This window comes from Balearica regulorum, chromosome 3, assembly GCF_011004875.1.
Source record: "Balearica regulorum gibbericeps isolate bBalReg1 chromosome 3, bBalReg1.pri, whole genome shotgun sequence".
NCBI lineage: Eukaryota > Metazoa > Chordata > Aves > Gruiformes > Gruidae > Balearica > Balearica regulorum.
Genome location: NC_046186.1, coordinates 100,705,405 through 100,727,054, shown reverse-complemented (window position 1 = coordinate 100,727,054; position 21,650 = coordinate 100,705,405). Strand labels below are relative to the sequence as shown.

General features: G+C 36.1%; 1 protein-coding gene across 3 annotated transcripts in view; it reads right to left on the bottom strand.

The window, feature by feature from the left end:
- The window catches only part of SYT14 (synaptotagmin 14), an 89,594-nt gene that overhangs the window by 9,980 nt on the left and 57,964 nt on the right, over nucleotides 1-21,650 (bottom strand). For all 3 annotated transcript variants that reach the window (XM_075749181.1, XM_075749182.1, XM_075749180.1), the window contains 2 exons: nucleotides 16,664-16,932; nucleotides 14,265-14,714 (listed from right to left, as the gene is read on the bottom strand). In XM_075749181.1, coding sequence (XP_075605296.1) covers nucleotides 14,265-14,714; nucleotides 16,664-16,932 — 719 coding nt within the window. The remainder of the gene's footprint in view (nucleotides 1-14,264; nucleotides 14,715-16,663; nucleotides 16,933-21,650) is intronic.

Sequence of the window (21,650 nt, the reverse complement as noted above, 5' to 3'; positions counted from 1 at the left end):
TCTAGCCAATGGAATGGCAATTTGCTTAGTAGCCGAGAAGAGACTTTTGAATTATCAGTACATTCCTTTATGATTCTCTCAGAAAAAACTGTAAATTGTATCCACAGATTTTTCAAGTATGGCTCGACTCATTTGGGAATCTGGCAGCACTCTTTCAAGGAGTCATCATGATTTTGTGAAGCTGATTCTTCCAGATTCAAGATGTCTCTATCATTTCCAGCAACAGCTCACATGGGCACAAGATCAGTCCTAAAACCTAAATAGTACAAATCTTCATCAAGATAAAAGTTAACTTTAAAAGCAAGTAACTTAATCTGACATATAAAGCCCAAATGCATTACAGAATCTCAAATTATAGAAAACGTGATACCTACAAGAAGAAATTCTGAACCTACAATATCCTTCATATTGACATTTTAACTAGGTCTTCTCCACAGAACATTTCCAAGAAGTCTGGCAGAAGTTTCAAGTAGCAATCCAGCTCCTCATTAATAAACATTCACTGTTGCTAGCAAAAAGTATTCTTACTACTAAAGAAGGACCTCAGCAAAATTCTCTGACTTCCATTCCCCAAGCTGCAAATTTGGAGTTTTAAATCTTTGGTTATTTCTCCAAAAGTTCTTTATTCAATTCCAAGAATAAATTTCAAATGGGTTGCAAATTGTAAATTGCTGAAAATGAATTACAAGTATACATTCATTCTCTGATTCTTGGCACTCGCAAAACATGAAACTTTTGATTCCTAACTTTAACAGTAGAATACAAAATGGAAAGTTTAAAAGAAAGATGACTTGATTCAGCAGTCACAGTATACACTGCACACTGGAAAGCCTCAGCCTGTCACAACTGCAGCTATTACTTTTCTGGTCTTTTAAAATTGTAACACATTATCCCTATGGTGCTTATTCATCTTATTGTTTTGTTGTGCCAGGAATTTAACAGTTAACTTGACCTTGTTCAAAGCTTAGGTCTCAAATTTGATTGTGATTATGTTGCAAGTCCACAAAAAAGACATAACCCAAAGCAAGCAGCTGGGTACCACTCCCTCCTAAACCCTCAAAGGGCTTTGACATCTGTACTGAGAGAAGGCGACTATAGCACTTTTTCCTAATTGTGACATACTTGTGCAGTTTACTGATGTTCTAACAGGGACTCAGTCTAAATCAGGTTATGACAGAGTTAAACTGATTACAATAGGTATCAGAATAATGTTTAGAATGTTAGAAATAGTAAATAAGTGATGACTGAGTAGGGATGAGTCCTGAGGTACCTTGAAAGGGAAGACAAGTAGCTTCTGCGTGATATAAGAAGGGGGAAAAGAACTGAAAAATGAAACAAGTGTGATATTACAAAGTTACATAAGGATGGGCTAGAAATACCATTCCTTTACAGCAGAATCCTGAGTGGATGTGTGAAGGACAAGACTGCGTTTATCAAGGCCAGAGAAAAGGATCTCGCCAGCTGAATGGTGGGATGAGAAGACCTAGGTGATACTTCAGAACTGTAAGTGGATGGAAATGCAACTAAGAGGCTGCACCTCAGGACTGTTGCACAGAAAGAACTGGCAGATGCAGCCTTGATGAAAATCTGGAGGGAGGGTCTAACTTAAATGTTTTGTTACAATATTTTCTAAAGCAAAATATTTTGTCTTTTGTTTGGAAACAGGTGGCAGGTTTGAAACAAACAAAAGCATGTTATTTAATCCTTAGTGTATAATAAACTTATGAATCTCCTTCCTACAAAATGTTGTGGTGACAGAAGTTTAAAGACATGAAAATAAAGCAACCAAATTGAAGAAACAATCCAAACAATACTTTGTTTTCCCTTTCACATAAAAAAAAGATTCCAACCAATTTCGTTTCACACTGACCCAAATGTATTTTAAAAAATACTCTGCTTTTCAGTTATTAACTGGAAAACCCTACTATAAAAGAAAGTGAGACGTTAAGAAGAAAAATAAAGCAGTGAGGTGTGAAGCAGATTAGAAGACAGACTGATGTTACTGGGTAAAACCAGGGTTAAACAACATAAACCAAACTATAATTTCTGTGTTTATGATAAGGACAAAACCAGAGAATTTGGGGGCAACAAAGTAAAAGACATGAGAAAAAGGGGAAGGTGAGGTTGTATTTTGTCAGTTTTATTTTGAAAGAAAACAGAAAGATCCTATGAGAAAGAGAAGAAGAAACAGGAATCAGGGAAGATGAAGAGACAGCTGAGATCAACAGGGCTTAGATCAACAATTGAAGAAAGTCTTTTCATTGAAGGACCAGGTTAAAATCAGGGATACTAAGTACTATTAGACATCTCAAAAGTATTTTCTCCAGCACAGAGCTTATTGTTCACATTGTTTTAAGTAAGGTATTCCGTGATAATCGCATCTGTTGGTAAGTAACCTGACTTTGTATAAACTCCGTGAGCTGCACTAGAATTGAAAATAACAGTTTTTCAAGTCTTTGTTTAGAGGGTGTTTTCTGTTCACATAGTCAAAACTCAGGAAGAGTGCTAACAAACTCATCAAGAAAAAAGCAAGACAAGAAGTTACATTTTTACCTGCTCAAAATATAAGTTTCATGACCATGTGCCAAATCATAAAATATTGACGCTGAATATTCTAATTGGTACTACATGAATATAAACTTAGCTACAATGAAGCTTTCATCTCATGACACCATCACAGTGCTACCAGATGCTTCTCATCTCCATACAGATCTGCATTCAATCTATCTGTAGGCCAGTTTGATACTGTAGTTTCACTGTGGGAAACATAATATTTAGACCAAAAGTTACTATTTGTTTGAAATAATCTGTCTACGTAAGTTTGATAATTCTTCCCTCTCTTCCTCTATAAACACTGCGTGTATTTTAATAATGCAGGGGAAAGAAGGACTAAGGTTCTGTTATAGCAAAAGCTTTTCAAGGTCAGTAAAGCACCAGAATAGCCTAGTAAGAATTGCTGTAAAATCTTAACTGCAGCTTTTTAAAGACTTAGATGAACTGTCAAGGTATTGATAATCTGGCCACAGCGCAAGGTGCTGTCTCTTGAGGCTGTCTCCAGGATATTAATACTACATCTCTAACCTATTTTTGTCACTTTAGCCATCACAAAAACATATTATTAACAGTAAACACCAGCAAAAAACCCCCCATTAAAGTCTCTTCCAAATATTTAGTTCAAAGGTCTTATTACAGTAAATTAGAAATTTTCAGCTTTTCAATTTTATAACATAGAGCTTTGCGGAAGGGACCTAAACCTTTCCCATACACCACAGGGCAGTACTTACTACATACTCAGGTGGATTTCATTTGATCAACACCTAGAATAATTGCTGCTTTTCACTGAATTAAAGAGTAACATGTGTTATATTCTACAAAAACTTAATTACTAATTCTCCAAACTATTGTCCTTGATTACTTCTTTGCATATATTATCTAGGGAAGAAACATCACTTTTTAATAAATATATAATAAAAACATTCCCATTAAGTGGTATTTGTATTTCGCTTGTTCCTATTGTACAAACGTCAGCAATCAAAAAAAAGACGACTCTTTTTCCCCTCGTGCCAATGGAAGTGAACACGTCCAATGCATGACGTCAGACCTGAACCCCTAAGAAGTATGTTCAATAATCTTTTTCTCTGCTGACAACATAAGAGAATTCTGTATTTGCAACAATGATAATATATGTAAAATGTATTTATTTGTCTTCCTTCACCATAATTCCATGGAAACGGGATATTTGTTTCTTAAATATTCATCCCCTACTGTTGCTTTTCTATACCCTTAAGTTCTGCTTATAAATTCTGCTCTCCAGCCAACTGGAGTTAATCACAGGGGATAACGTGCCCATGCTCTTGAGGGCAGTTAGAAGTTCCTTCTCCGTACTGCACAGGTTAAAATCATGCCTCTGTAGTCTTATGAAACAAGAACATCTGATTCTCTTGGCTTTTCAAAATATACACAGGAAAGATGAAACTGTGCTGACAATCCTTCAGCAACAAAAATCTGATTCACAGCATGTTACTTGTCAAAATGTCTCTCTCAAATTTTAAATGTTAATGTTATACCACTAATCTCTTAAAGAACTTTTTTGCACATTACTTTCTTCTACTTCTATGTCAATAGATCTGAGAGGTTAGGGAAGGAAATGTGAATCCTAGTAGGCAAAAGAGGGAACTGAATCCAGGTCTCCAACATTTTAGAAGAAAGTATTCATCTCTCCTCACCACCAGCCCAGCGCTGAACCCTGAAGCTACTGTTCCACTTTGAGGCAGAAGCTTGCTGAGGTGCTGAGAGCATCCAGGTACCAAACAGGCTCCAGAACAGCTCAGCCTGGAGCCCATCCCCTGCTTCTGCTCAGAGAGCCAGAGGAGGAGAAAACTGAACATAGAGGCTCCACATTCCTCATTAGTGGCTTAAGCACTAGATGCTTTATAAGAACATGTTTCAAAGCTAAAATACTTTTGAAAAAGTATCAAGATAATTCTTGGGAAAGAGAACTTAAACCACCTGAAGAACTCAGCCCTGAAAACAGAGGGATCTAAAATAATTAGGAATGTCAAAGAACAGAGCTTTATAATTTTGAATTCTGGCATCTAAATCCCACTTACGTGCTATACTGGACACTTTGATGCTTTCGTGGAGATGTTTGCCTCAGTTCCTCATCACTTCTGTTTCCCCTAACTCAAGGAAGAATGGTGAGGATTGATATACTTGAAAACAGGAAGTCCTCAAAAATAAGATACTCCTAACAGTTCCTTGAATTAAACAACTGATACTTTTTCCCTCCACTAAGACCCGCAGCAAGTATCAACTTTTTGTTTCTAAAGGTAGAACTCAATTGTTACATGATGCTCAAAACAATATTAAATGTTTGAAACAATATTATTATTATTATTATTAAGAATAACAACGATAAAATTTAGCAAAGATGTTGCAAAATAAGAATTCAATGAAGCAGCAAGTGCCAAAAAAGGTGGGTTTTCTTTTTTGTCATTTTGAGGCTTTGGTAATTTAAAAAAAACCCCTGGTTTTAAAATGTTTGTCAATCTGGATGTTCTAGGGGCTTTTTCAGGTTTGGGGGTTATTTTGTTTGTGAGGGTTTTGTTTGGGGTTGGGGGGGGGTGGTGTTCTTTGTTTGTTTGTCTTAAAAAACAAGACTTTTGAAATTGTACAAAGCTACCTATCTTCACAACATGCCAGGGAGGAAATTCCAATTCCTATTGCAGCTGGCAGCCCTGTACAGTAAAATTAAGAGAAAATATGGTTATCAGTATTTTGCTTTAAACTAATAACCTGAACTTGCAAACACTGAAACACAGAGTTCTAGGCATCTCACCAAGACTCAAGTTTAGGAAAGTATTGTTATTTATGACAGGTAATTATTTAGGGTTTTTTTGCTTAATAGCTTTCTTGAAGCATGCTCCAATTAAGTATAGTGTGCATTTTTATTCCTGTACTTAACACTTTACAGTATTAATGTCTAAGTGAACTTACTTAAATCACAAACATGAAAGTAATTATTCTAATAATATTTACATTATGTATTTTGATTTTAGGAAACAAAACATATTTCTTTTGGGTAGAATGGCATGCTTTAAAAATCACCAGGATCTTCTGTTCACAAATTCCAATTTAAAAATCTTTGGCAAATAAATACCTTCAACATTAATGGTATTCTTCACAACAAACATGGAATTGTTTTGATTATTAAACTACTATTAATGTAGTTGAAAATCAGATTACCTGAAGTGATAAAATTCACAATTCTCATCAAAAGCTTCTGCTCTACCTTGCTGTTTCCTCTCAAGAGAAAAAAAAAAAAAACAAACCAAACTTCTGGATGCAGAATTTTACAAAACACATCATTTTCTCACCGATGAAACACTGGATAATGGAGATCAATGAAAAATAATACTTTTGTTCACTACAGTCAAGGGACTAAAACCTTAAAAATTCTATGCACAGCTTTAATTTACCATAGATACTATAATGTACAGAGCTATAAAAACCTCTCCTTAGATACATGACGATACTACACAAATTTCAATATTAAAGTAATTTAAAATTAATTCATTTTAATGAAATTTAAAACCTTTGTGGGTTTTCTAATAAGAAAAATACAGCATTATTAATATAAGGTTTGTTTTCAAACTTTAGGATACTAACGTTTAGTCATAAAATGAAAATGACAAAATAAAATGTATATATTCTTAATAATGGCAAAACAACATTCTGCTTTTCTGAAGGATTTTGAACAAGTTCACAGTGAGATTTCTGTGTTGCCTTTCATATTTCATGCGAATTTGCTATTAGTACTTTGTGTCTAAAAGTTTTTATGATTAGTTCTGCAGAACAAAACATTAATTCTCTACAAAAAGGGAAACATTTTAAGTTTTCTATAACTTTTATTTGTCTGTATTTAAATTACACCTTTGGGTTCCTTGGCACATTACGAAAGGTCACCTAGCTGTTCCATAGACCTAATGGGCCTGAAATTTGCACAGCAAACCTGAGCAGCAGTGGAGGCAATTGGAAATGAATGTACAATGGAATTTACAGCATTTACAAAAGTGCTCTGGTTTTACACTGCAAAAGTCTACCAGCTGTTTATACAGCCATAGTTGAGGGGAGGAACAGAGTAAGCAGCCTTTTATTATTGAATTTTGTTTTCTGAGACAAGACATGTAGCATAAAGAAACATTCAAGTACTAAAAGCTGTTAGATGTTTGTGCTAGCAATTTAATTAAGAACATCTGACACAAAATGCAGACATCTTACCTGTACTCCCGTTGAAGCTACGCTAACAGCTCCTACCCAGACTCGCTCACACCCCACGCCCCCTTTACTCCCTGTCAATCTTGTAAGACCATGGAGATGTTACTGTGGGACAGCTGCCAAGGCCACAGACTTCTTTAATGACAATGCTCTGTCCACATGGAATTACTCTATATGCTCAGTGGGGAGATCAATGGCAAATAATTTCTTTTTTTTTTTCTTTTCTCTCGATTACACTCTTTCAAAGTGGGAAAAGAGAAGAAGATTCAGTGATCAAACAGTAAGGATAACTTATGAGTAGTCAATCCATGGACTAGTATTTGGTTGTATAAAAGTTCAAGGAGTTACTTTTCACAATGAACAAATCCGTAACATTAAAGGTCTGTTTATAGAGCATTTGTCAGTTAAACTATTTGCTATTACCAATTCACCCAGCTGCAAGTTAATCTGCTAGTGGTACCCCTCTTTATTTGTTCGGGTCATGTTTAATCTCATGATCTAAGGATCAGCGGGTGTTTGCAGTTGGGAGGGATCTGCTTCAGTTCTTAGAGCTATCATACACACCACAAAGAAGGGCGAGAGGTGGAGATAAGCTGGATTCTCCAAGGGCCAGCTGATAGCTGATTAAGCCCAACAGAAAGACAGGAGCTGTGAAAGATGCAGCTTGTGGTCAGATAATATGAAGGCCAAGCCTGACAACAGGCTAACACACTAAAACTAAAAGGACCCCTTGCGAAAGGCACCCTATGAACAGAAATGTTTATCTGATAACAAACACAGGCTGCTCAAATATGCAAAAGAAGTGATTACCTGGAGAGCCTCAAGTCTGAAATGAAGAACGCTAATGAAGAACACTGACATTACACTGCAAAGTCCGGGAGATGAAAGAATCACCCAGTAAGTAAACCAAAAACAAGTTCCACAAATGTGTAAGTTATAAATCTGCAGACTAGGTAACTTCATCTGTTTGTGTAACGTCTCTGATTAGGGTTTCCCCCAATAGAAATAAATTGGAGGGAAACAGTGCACATGCATTTGCTGAAGGGTGCTCAAACCTGCAAACAGGAACTGTTTCTGTGTTTTTCCTTTTTCTTGTTTCCTTGAAAGACAGTAACAAAAGTGAGATGTTTGTGTGCACGCATGCATGCAAACAAGAAAGAATCCAAATTATAAGAAAATAAAAGAGTTGGGAAACTCAGTATTTCTATGGGAAACAGAAATTTCACTTGGATTCATAACTTAAAGAATATATGTCCACTGAAAGAGTTGCTTGAGGAAGATTAAAGCAGCAGCTTGTAGTCTTCAAAAGTGGCAATTTCATGCTAGTGACAACCTCGATAATCTTTATTCGTAACTCCTACAAAGCCACTTCTGGGAAATTTACAGTATGTTTTTACAGTATGATTATTTTCTCTACTGCTCTTTGAAACTGCAATCCAGGTCGGGAGATCATACTTAAGCCACAGAGAATGACAGCCTGAGAATCTCACAGATATCTGATGAAATTCTCATTTTCCTAGCTTTGTGTATTGATGAGCTTTTTTTTTTCCATTTTATTTTTTAAAGAAGATCAAAACTAGACATACAATTCTCGACAATATGTTTGTCACTGATGGGCTAGCTTTCTAAGGAAACAAGAGTATTGCTTAAGAGAATGACTTTGATTTAATCTAGATGAGTCATTCACAGCTTGTCATTTGACTGGGGGCATGGCAGAATGACAAACCCTGAATTGCCGCCTTGTGGAAAGCTTCCTGAACTGATCTTGGACTTGATTTTCAATGGACAAATAGCAGCAATATGGCCCAGGCCTACAATGGTATAAGGCAGAGCATCCTAATAACAAAGATCCTTCTTTTGATCACAGTGGAGATAGCAAATAACTCATGAAAGGGCTGAAGTACTGAATTTAGTTATAGACTTTAAAACAACTTGCAAGGACTCTTGCCTCTTGTATGGATTCATTCAAATAACTGGGTATGAATTTCTGTATAAGTTGAGGAAACATTCTAGCATTTCTGGATAGATCGCTCAAGAGGCTTGTTCAATCTGTGACAGAAATAACCGTATCACCCTCCACAACAGTAATCATTTATCAAAAACATGCAGCATATGTTGAAACTGGTCAACCATTTTGCTCCTGAGATAACAGAATGGCTGCAGTTACCTGAGACAAGTTGTGATTGTAAAAAAAATAATATAAAAATAGTTCTTCAACTATCTAAAAGTGTTCTATAAAATATCAAGGTTATTCTATATGGGACCGAAACAGTCTCACAGTCTCAATCCTAATCCAGTGTTTCTTGGATGAATAGACCAATTACATGCCAAAATTGACCGTGAATGATTAGACATACTTGCATAAGAAAAATCAGGAGCAAACAGCATTCATTTGGAAAGCCAATTAACTTTTAACTGTGACGACTGAACTTATCTACTAGGAGGTCCTTATCATCCGGTCAGATTCTATTTGAGTTTTTGAAACTTGCACCTGTCAGAACAGTGCAGACACACTGTTAGTTTTAGAGCACAGTAGCCACAGTTGTCTTTGGGTTCTCTGCATCCCTCCGTATCCTGATGAAGACCCGATAAGAGAGTGCCATGGGTTAGCACTTATCTTCTCGGCTGCCATGAGCACTGCTCAGGGAACACCACACGAAGGCGCACAAGTTGAGGCAGCCATGACACTGAGAAGACAACAGCTGCTGCTTGCCAATACTGCCATGAAACATTGCACAACCAGCCAAACGCAGGGAATCCATTTGCCAAGTACTGTCAGGTTCTTCTGCAGCCTCAGTAACATGATCACCACTTTCCCATCACCTAATAATTTTCTTCACAGAAATTGCAAGAGTCATCTTTCTTATTGTGTCAAAGGACTGATTCTGATCTTCCATGTTTTACACCACTAACTCAAATGAATTCGGCAAGCTACTCCCCCAAGATAAGAATGTGCTCAGTGTTGAAAGATAATTGCCCCCTACTTTGATGGACATAATTTTTACAAGCTAACTGAAAGCATTTACGCACCATCACATAGGAAATGATCCTTTTAGGTAGGATTCTAGTTAAATAAAATACTACGAAGAAAATCTTTTGAGGGTTTTTTTTTCCCCTAAAGTCTTCGTAATTTATTTGTTAGCTGTAGTAACATTTGTTATTAGCTGTAGCTAGTATTTGTTAGCTGTTTAAAGTATCATACTGGTACTACTATTTAGTAAAGATGTTTATACACATAGATTTTAGTATTTATCCTTCCAAATACAATTCTGAATAGACCATACCCTAAGAATACAGTAGTAAAGTCACCAATACATCTAAAATATTAGGATTTGTACAAAACCTGACAAGCTCAACGCTATAATGGCCAAGAATTCCCAAGAAAGAAATGCCACTCAGAAAGCTTTTTTTTTCCTGAGACGTTTATATACTGATAAACATCCATTAGAAAGAATACTTAAGATCTGCCACACAAAGGACAACGTGGAACAAATGCTTTAAGCACAATGCATAAACAAATGGCAACTAGATGATTAACCCCCATCCTCAAAGTGGAGAGGGCACGCATATGCACGTGCAAGAGTGAGCATTTTTATACATTGTATGCATTAATGCCTTCATTCAAAAAACTGTAATTAAAATAATTCCCGGACACTCTGGATATTTATAGTCAAGATATACAAAATAATCCTGTAAGCACGTATGATTGCCATCCATTCTTTGTTATGGGGATCACATCTGGGAGTTCAATGTTAGAAAGAAAGAATGTGATGGCAAGAAAGAAAAATAAATTTAATTCTCCACAGCAAACATCTTGTTATTGACAACACATAATGAATGATTACTAGATTTGCTTAGCAGGAAGAGGTATGTTTCGGTTGTCAAACTTGTACTTCCAAAATCAATCAAAAAATATAAAATGTTTTTTGTTGTTACTCTACACCAAAAAGCAATCTATGAGATGGCGAAGAGGATTACACTTGGTTTTTTTGATCTTTTTGAAAGAGATTTCACTCAATAAACTGCTTATAAGTTTTTATAATCACATCACACTGGAGGCTGTTGTTCACTGTCAGGAAAATTTCTTTGGGTAAGAACAACAAAGAGCAACTAAAAACAGGTCCACAGGGATTTCTTGAAGAAAAATAAACAACATATCAATGGATTCTAAACTCCAAGGCAGGTGAACAAAAAATTTGTCTAAATTGTAGACTAAATGGAAAATTTCTCTAAAAGGATCCACAAAGGTCTTCCTAAGCAAACTATGCTCAGACAAAACCACAGTGTGCAGCCCTGCTATTAACTGTCGGATGCAATGGCCACTTTCTATCAAATCTGGAAGGGACAGTCTCAGATCACAGCGACACTCTGGCTAGCCCATATTGGTTCCATAGCATCTTCCTCACTCAAACATACACTCAACCTGGAAGGAATGCTGTGATAAATTAGGGGGATGAGGATACTGCATGAGGAGGAATTCCTTGTTATGTGGGAGAACTGCAGCAAGGCAGGACTGTTCAAGACAAATGGCAATAGGACTGTGGATAATTGCTGCTACTGCAAGACATTATATGCAATATGTAGGAAGGTGAGGAATAGAGTGAAATCTTGGGTGAAGAAGATAATTTGTGAATATGTTTGTAAATATGTTTATAAATTTGAAGCCACGTGTGGCTTTAAAACCTATTTAAAGAACATACTAGCGAGCATACCACTGTTTCAAAGGCACTGAACTTGCTGGTCTACCTTTAACCAGATTCCCTTGTGAATTGCTTTAAGGTATAACTGAAAAAATACTAAACTTGACTGTCCTTATATGATCAGAAGGCAGATGAGTAGCTAATAAAATACATTAATATAATATCAGGCACAGACAGAAGCAAATAAAACTTGTTTCTGCAGAAGAGATTAACATAGATGTTTCAATGGATTAAGAAGTTTCAGTGACAGAAGGTATATTTAAGATATAAAATCCATATAATGAGCAGCAGTGGAAAAAATAGGCCAACTGTCACACGTCCAAGAAATAGCTTTGTAAAAAAGCTGTCAAATAGAAACACTTCACAGCAACAAAACACTCTGCAACTGAACAAGGCAAATTTAATTCAGAATTTACAATGTACCTCATCATGGATTTTATAATTACAAAACCCCTGAACAGCTGGATCTCTCCAAATTGAAACAACACTTACCTTCTCCTGTTAAATAATTCCTGCCTGGCATGTATGATTAGTTGGACATAGATTGTTGTTGGTTTATTCTAGCAAAAGGACAGTTGAGAAGGAATACAACCAACACATATAAAGAGACCCAGACACAAACAGGTGAGAAGGGTAAGAACTAATTAACCTCTAGGACCATGATGGCATAAGAACAAATGGTTATAAATTGGTCATGAAGAAATTCAGTTTGGAAATGAAACAACCTGATGTTTTCAGATGAAAATTCACAAATTTGTGATCAGGATGACCTGGTTGTCTGCAATAACAAGGACTTGACCTCAAGTGACCCAGGATGCCACCCCCTTCCAGTCATACATCCTAAACCCAATAAATTTTAACAATCTTGCAAAATAACTAATGTTAAATCCTGTAATAGATCTACTCAATCAAAAAATATGATATAGGCTATAAATAATAGAAAAATACAAACTCAGGTGTGAATGAATTTTCAAAGGTTTAAAAACTGATTTGTGTAGTTCCAAAAAACCATGGATGCTTATTCAAGCTATCAAGACTATGAAGGTTCTTTTCCAACAACAGGTAGGGTTAAGGTAAATCTGCCTACACCCCATTACAGCAACAAACTTTGGTAGGAAGTGAAAGTATCTTCCAATATTCCTTATTCTTGTTCCTCCCCCTCCAAAAAATAAGGAGGGGAGTAAAATGCAGATATGGCATCTCTTACCATCACAGAAAATAAATAAAAACATTCTTATCTTTGATGCCTCTTGGAATTTTACTCTCCCTGCCACAAAAGCTCGAAAAAACCACCAACCCCAAAACAAAAAAAAACAAACCAGAAGAATAACGAGTGCACATATGAGATACACCAATCACTCAAAAGCCTGGCCCATTCATTCGCCTCTTTCACTGACTGTGGTATATTTTATACCAGAACCTATTGAAAACACATACAAATTTCACAAGTACATTTAGAATATTCAATGTTTTGTTTCATGGGCTGCCTTTTTCCTAGCTGTGAAACTAGCAAACTCTGCATTAGGAAAGTTCACACTAGGTAAACGAACCACTTCATCCTTAGCATAGACTGATTCGTACTTCTTAATGATAAAAAAGCTGTTCTCTTGTGGGTTGATCCTCCATCATATTCAAGTTTTAGTCTCAGCTTTTACTAATTCTAATTAATATATTTTTAGTCATTAAATACAATGGCATTTTGAGTGTCTTTTGTAATACTCATGCTCAACAGAAATGTCACTTCAATTGATACAAACTTTTTTGAAAATGCAGAACAAATTAATTGCATTGTTTCACCTGAAAAAATATTTTCCTTTCTTGCCCTTCTCATTTTCTTTTTCTTTTATTGACAGTTAAAACACCACCACAAAACACATAAAATGTCCAAATAAGGATACCCTGGCTAAATCACCTGCTCTTTCCCCGAAAAGTCCATTATTTAGCACATAGCAGCTCTTAAGCAATGAACATTCAAGCACTCCCGGTCTAGAAAGCCCTGTCGACATCATCACAAATATTTTCTTTCTAGACAGAAGCATACTTAAATACTTACAAAAGAGAAAAAGGAGACACTGATCACTGCCCATACAGTGATATCCTGTGTTTTTTATAGTGATACCTATGTTTACCCTTACTTACTGTTGCTTTGCTTTATTAAAAATAGTAAAGTTAAAGAATTTTGGGAGACAAAAAATTTTGTTCATCAGGGTTTTTTTTTCAGCAAACAAAAATCCTTTTCAGCTTGAACTACTTTTCACTCTATTTTTCACTTCATACTGAACCAGAAATCAATTATTTACAAGGTTCTAAGCTGAAGTTATTAAAAATGGTTTTGTGCTCTCAAAATTCCTCTTTCATATCTTTCTTTCTTGAAAGGAAAATACCTATTGCAACCAAAATTTAATTGCAACAGATGGAGGGCGCTTGCTAGTATAGACTTTTTTTCCCTTCCTCTTTTTTTTAACTGAAATGCTGTGGGTAGCAGAATAAAGATGATACTATTAAATACATATATATGTATTTGCATATACATATATTCACCAGTATATCCCTATTTATAGACTGGAAATTTCTAAGTAATTAAAAGGAAAAATATGGGCAGCTTTTGCATGTGGAAAGTGAACGTACTTACAGAAACTCTAAGGAAATTATCATTGTGCTAATATGGTGCTATGACTGTTGAAAAAAATGGAGTGGATGTGATGACTCTATAAATACACACTATTCTTACAAAATTTAGGACACTGTATATCACTGCATTCTTATTCTGCCTCATTTAATACTCACAGACAGACTGTAAGAAGGTTCCAGTATCACTGGCACTGACATCTTCCCTTGAAGATTCAATTTTGTTAAGTAAAAAATCTTTTCTCCCACAATCCTCTCTTTTTTCATACGACGTACGCTGTACAGTCTAAAGCGAACTGCATAATTCCCAATCATCTCAGACTCAACGTGATTAAATTTGAACGTCTCTGTGAAGACAGGGCACGGTCCCCGCTGGATGCTGGTTTTTGCTCTCTGCTTCTTTATAGGGAGAAGAACTAGGTGTACTTGCCACGAGCTTCCACCTGTCCTGCTGTATGTGGGAATGTCTGTGACAGCTGTCACTGTCACCAAAAGCTTCTGTTCCTGTGAGTCATAGTCAAAAGTCACATCCAGTGTGCCATATTTAGCTACTGGCTCAGGATCAAAAGGTTTAGGAAGCTGTGAAGATGATCCTCGAGCTGACATATCCTGAAGAAGAAGAAGAAAAAGCAGCTTTTATTTATTTATTTATTGTATTCTATTATTACATCCAGTGTGGATATATTTGGCTTTCTCTAAGCAATATGAAGTGACTATGATCTTTTTGTTCATTTCATAAACAAGGTAATTAAACACTGAAAGCCTGAGGAGATGGCTGACTAGCAGCCAAGAAGAAATCAAAAGAATTTACCTGGCCAATACTGCCAAAAGCCAGGAGCCAATCAGACAGAGCTCAGATTAAATTAGGCTGTATTTATGACCTCTTCTTCCGTGCCCCACATGATAAAAACCATACACATTTGTTACAAGATAAAGCCACCTTATTTTAGCATGAGTATTTGCACATTTTTTAAGTTGAGATATTATAGTGCTTTAAGAGCTGGCTAGGGATCGAGAGACCAGCAAAGAATACAGGAATTACAACACCTACTTGCACATGCAGCTCTTGTTGCAGTCCACAAGGGTTTCATACATGTGCCAAAAATTATCATGGCTTTATTAACATAGTTTTACTAGAACTGTGTATGACGTGTCTATTTTGAACACACTTTCTGAACTCTCTGTAAGCGGCATCAGTCCTAAAACTGGATTTTAAACTTAATTTTAAACTTGTTTACTGTCACTTCAAATTTTGAACAAAATATCAATCCTCTATATTTTTAAAAGTTAGTTTGATAGGGATATTGAAACACAAAATAGCTACAAGTAAATGTCAACCTACTGTTCATATAGTAAGTTATTCCAAGTAGGTAAACCAAATGTATTTCCTGCACATTTTTGTATTATCAAAGATATGCTTGTTCATGTAAATGAATAGGTGCCACAATAAAGCCTTTTCAATTAAACAACGTTATGTTCTTATTTTAAACTGGTTGCTATACAGCTATGGAAATTCAATCCTCTGAAAGCCTCATTCTTCAAGTTGTTGAATGGCTATAAAAAAAAGCTGGCAGTATTCTCACTTCTTGGGTACGCTTACATTAATGACTGCTGTGACACAAAGTGGGAAGAACTAGGATTAGATTTACTGCAATCTGTTAGGGTTCGAGGACCATATGTACAGACTATGTCTTTACCAGCAATGAAGTTCATACAGATTGTGGTCCGAGCTAATCATCAGGTACATGCAGACAGCTAACTACTTGAGAACCTTGCTTCACATAGCAGGTGGGCCTTCCAGATGTTGCACCAACACCCCACGTATGCAACATCAAATTACCAAGAGGTCTACTAAGACAGAAACAGCTGTTGGCACATCAGGAGTGCTCCCTAATATGTACTTCAAAACCTCAGGTAGGGACAAAAGACAAATTTGTACCAAAAAGAGCCTCTTCTGCACACTACATCACTAATGTAGACTTATCCATAGATTTCAGTGCAGTAACTGGTTGTTAAAGACATTTCAAGGAACTGCATGTCAGAAAAGATCATTTCTTCATAGTAAACAAAAATAGATATCATTAACAGTTAATAGCAGACAAAAAGGAAAATTAAATGGAACAAATCTCTATACTACCATCAACAATTTAGAAACATTCTTCATAATATTTTTCTTTTTTTCCATAAAAGACATTTTACATTATGGGGTGTTCAGTTTGAAAAGTATTAACAGGGATTTTTTATTCTTTTTTGAGTTGTTTGAAAAATTATGTGGAAGAAAAAGAATTTTGACTACAGTCCTTACAGTGTGATGAAGTTTTCTGACTTGTTTAAAAAAATATTCACTCTTACTGGGAGCTTGTTTGAACATACTGATCACTATAAAGAAGAATCCAAAATCCTATCGTAATATTTTCTGACAAACTAATTGTTTCTTTAATGAATAAGCTGCAATATTAGTGTTCATATATCTGTACACTGATCTTTAGGAAAAAAAAAAAATCTCTCAAAAGGTTGCACTGCATGATGCTTCAGAACACTCAACTGTTTTCATTTACCTCTGGACTAAGGACAGCTGTGCTATCGCTTGGTACATCCTCTTCATATCCTTTGTTATGAAAACTTTCTATTTCATGTCCCGTGCTCCCCTCGCTTGGGCACTTGTATGAACATCTTGGACTGTTGCTACACTGGGAAAATTCACATTTACTGTCTCCGACTTCAGAAGGCGTACACGAAAGATGAGGAGAACCACTATCATCCTGGTATGGAGGCGGCTGCAGTTCATCTAGCGGAGGTGTTCTTCTCATCCTCTGAATGCAGTTTGCTGAGAATAAGTGAAAATTCTTTACTTACTTTCTGATTATTTACTGTTGAAACAATTCTGTGGAAAATGGTAAGTCCAAATACCTGGACAGAGTATTTAAAATTATAAATGTCAAATAACAAATACTACTGAAAAAAATAAATGTTTAAAAATGGAAACAAATGATCTCTCAGACGAAAGAGATGTGGGGAAAAGCACAGTATTAAATATATAGTCACAATGGACTGTGTAAACCAGATATAAATAAATATAGCACAAATATGACATGACAAAAATTTTAGGCTTGAATTTCAGGGATGCTTACCTTGCAAAAACCTTTGGATATCTTAAGTCAGATTCTGTACAGGTAGAATGTAGACCAATTAAGAAATAAAATGCACGCCCTAAAGCCATGATATCAAACTTCTGATTACCTCCCATGCTGTTGCTCACCCAGGGAGATCCCAAATTAAACTCTGAAGACAAATAAGGTGTTAATAAAGGCAGACACAAGCCTTTTCACAGAAGTGAACTCTGATCACCAGTGAATTTAACAAGGGAAGCAGGGTCTTAGATTCTTTACTACTTGTTAAGGACAGCTAAGGGGTACATAACCAGTGTCCAGAAGTCAGACACTAGGCCCAGTAACTAAAGACAGTGGAAAAAGGACCCTGAGCAATCTTGTGCTTTGGATGAGTACTTGATGCTGACCATCTCTGCTTCTCACTTACACTAGCTAGCTAGCTAGAAATGTGGTTATACATCTCCTCAAAAAATAAACCCAGGATGCATGGCTAAGGACACAGAAAGTTAATTCAAAATAATTACATTTCAAATTTTTATCTCATATTTTACCACTATGCAGCATTACACAGTTGACTGGAGTTGGGAAACAACAGCAAGGTGTGCAGTAGATGAAATGAAAGGAATACTAAGGATAGGTAAAACTTGTATCATATCTTCTGTAGAGGTTTTAATGAAGATTTTGATACCCCTCACACATAGAAATAACTTACACGCAAAAATTTCCAAGCAACAATGTTTTCTGGTGTCAGACATACCACTTTCACTCACAGAAAAACATCTACCAAACAAGGAAGTTAATGGAAGTATTAACATCAGAACAAGATAAACTTTGGTTTCAGATTCATATAAGAAAGAAACTGATCTTTCCCACATGACAAAGGTGGTACATTTTAGTTTCATCATCAAATTCTCTGTGTCCTAAATTCTCACTGAGTACATCAACCTTTTATCTGCTTCAGAGGTAATTACCAGTTGTTCAACACATCACATAAACAGAGTATATGTAAGAGTTACCCTTTACAGAACGAGGCTGAAAACAGTAATGTGGCTCTCTTGGGAAACAAACTGTTTTAGCAAAAGGCTCCCTTTTGTTCTCCTTTCCTTTGGAAGCTGGGCTGTATCTGCCTGTGGCATGCAGGAACATTTCTCAGCTTCTGGCATCTGGTGTGAGCCCAGACTGCTGTGGTTTCAGTGCACACTGACCATGGGAAGCTAACCCAGACACGCTGGCTAGAAGGGAGCCCATGTGCACTGCAGATCCTCAAAGCTGAGTAACTGAAGGACAGGGACAAGACAGCTCATTATGGAGTGTGTCTACTGCACACATAAGCAGAAGCCTCAAAGTTAACTGGGGAACGCAAGAGTCTATTTCACTGGGCTCCTAATGGAACTCCTGTTAGCTTTAGCTAAGGCAAATGAGTAGTTAAAACACCACAAAGCGCTCCTACCAGATGATACCACAGTCAGGAATCCTCTCTTCTCTGATAAAGCCAGCAGAGCCAGCCTACCACTCAGAGTGACTCCAAGTTACTCTTACAGCACTTATGCAAAAGGTCTTCTGCTGTTAGTTTGCCCAGTGTCACTAACTCTTGAAACTCCAGTCCCACAGGGCTGGAAAACAGAATGGGCAGGGAATTCTATACTTGAAACGTAGTCATCAGTCTAGCAAATACACATAAAACCTCACATATGCAACAGGGTTAAGTGGGACAGTCAGAAGCTTGAAATTGCCATGCAGGAATAGTGAGAAAGCTTTATTTGCAAAACATGGAGAGATCTGGGAAAGCACTTTAAAAAAAATAAAAAAAAATTAAATAACTTGTACCCATTAAACTAGACAAACATAATTTTAGAATCTAAACTGATATTTTAATCATAATAAAATAACTGTAAATATCTTTTGATTCTCTATACCATGAAAACAGCACTTCCTTTTCATAATTTATATAATTAAATATTCTAGCAAATTTAGAGCAACAACATTTCTGCTCATTGTTGCTAAAAGGCAGCAAACGGCCTTAAATGAGACAGTAACCACCATGTAGTTGTAACTTCATTTGTTTCTTTTCGCTTGTAGTCTAGTCTGCAAGGACTTTTAAACTCCCAGCTTTTCCACAATCTAAAGAAATGACAGCATGTCCTGGTAACTATCAACACCATTATTGTCTTACATGAGTAAATAAATGACTGTGTGACTCACTTTTTTCACTTTGATGAACTCCATTATATGTCCCTATGGGAAAACCACACAGGCTGTGTGACAGAAAAGGTACTTTTAATGTAGGCGGGGAAGAAGTGAAGAAGAGAAAATTCTTTTTAACCAGCTGTGATTCAAAAAATCTCAGAAAAAGCTGAAACATTGGGGCTGGTTTTAACTATTTCTGAAAGTTTGGTTTACCAAAGAGAACGAGCATGTAAATTCTAAAAACAAACATCCAGGTTTAAAAACCTAAGGACACCTCTGTCTAAACAGGCATAAACTGCTTTTGAACAAAAGGTTTTTCTACAAAAAAAGATATCATAGTTTTCAAATGAATTTTTAAAGTGAAAACATCTCATTTTAAATTAATTTCCTCCCTCCCCACAGTAAACGATGCAATAAAATAAGCATTTCATGTTATGGCTCTCTGAAAATATTGCAAATTTGAATTACCTGAAGACATTCTAATGACCAACGTTATCAAAGACAAATGTTATTACAGACAGAAGTGAATACAGCAACACCAAATATCTGATACTGGGTATTTTCCTTAAAAATTACACAGAAGTAACAACTAACTACAACAATCAATCCATCAACAACATTTTGCATATGTATCAAAGTCTAAAATAAAAAACCACTGCGAATGTGTGCTGGCCTATCACTGATTGCATTTGGAGCTGAAAGGAAAGCATATTCTGAAGTGTTGCATATTTACATATAGAACCACTGTCTATACGATATCTTGTACCTTTCATTTAAGGTGTAAACTTACACAGTTACACTTGTGCATAATTTATACTGTGACAAAGCAAAAGAATACCTTCCAAAGACCACTGAACATGGCTAATAACATCTGCTAAAGAGTTACTCTTAACAAGCAAATGCTTATGCTGGAAATCTAAAATTAATTGTTGCACTGTTTCTATGCGAGCTTCCCAGGAAACTTTCTGCTCTCAAACCAGATAGAAAATAAATTTTGCCAATTCCCCCAGTGAAATTATTCATATTAAATTACCATACCATTTTGGACTAGACAGGGTGAAAAACAAGTCAACATATATCCCAAACCTGGAAGAAAGGAATAATCACAGAGACACTAAATCGGGTTTAGCCTGATGTTCCTACCAGCTAGAAAATGCCACAACAGAGGAAAAACAAAAAGAAAGTTAACAGGATGAAGATCACACGTCTAGTTTTACATCCAAAATATGTGAAATAACTTTACATTCTTGTAACATGAGTGAAACTAGATTGTTTAGTAACAAATATTTAGTAAACTCGAAATTGAGAATACAGTGTATTGCTATCAATAGGCAGATTTGAATAATCACTCTTTTAAGGGTTAACAGCTTTAATTAAAACTTTCCTCTGTCTTTAGTGGGCTGGGAAAACACTCATACAGTAGTAACAGTAAAGTCCTTGCTCAACAGCTGAAGAAACCAGAACTATATGTGAAATACCTGACAAACACAAGCAGATTAGCATTTTGCTGGTACACTCAGAAATTACAGCACGTAAACTGTCATTAGCACATTTAAGCCAGCAGTAAATAAATGCCTTCTTTTTAGTACTGTTTGCTAAACAATGAAGGTTAAAATGTTTTCAGAAGTCCCTGTGCAGGGACTGATTGAAAGCCAAAGGGCGATGGTACATATTTCTCACCATCAACCTCAAGGGACTATCGGTAAAACCATGGCCAAAATGAGATACAACTGAAAAATAGGAGAAAATACACAAACTTTTTCAATACTTGTTCAGGTACACAATCTTACCAGAAGAAATGCTTTTTCTTTAGGTTTTCAGTTACTATTTGAACTTTGTACTTTTCATGCTCCTCGTTTCTCCTCTCTGGCCTGGTGCCCAGAGGACCATGCGAGGCTGTACATTTCACCACGAAGCTGATGGTGTTCCTTTCCATGTTTACAATCTTTAGACTTTGCTATCTTAATTAATTTTCCCAAAGGTTGTTAGCAGCAGCACAAACATAGCTTGCTTAGCCCATATTTCCTGAGTAATTCCAAGAACGTCCATCTCTTAACATCTGGGAAAAGAAACTATCCTTGTGTTTTTAATTCCCCCCTCTCATAAGCAGTAATTAACTACACTTTTGCAACTTGGAGTTTCTCATATATATTATTACTTCTTTAAATATTCATACTATTGTGGGAGGCAGCATTACTGCAAAACTTCTTCTGGAATCTGGTTTCCAGTTCCTTTAAAACAAATAATC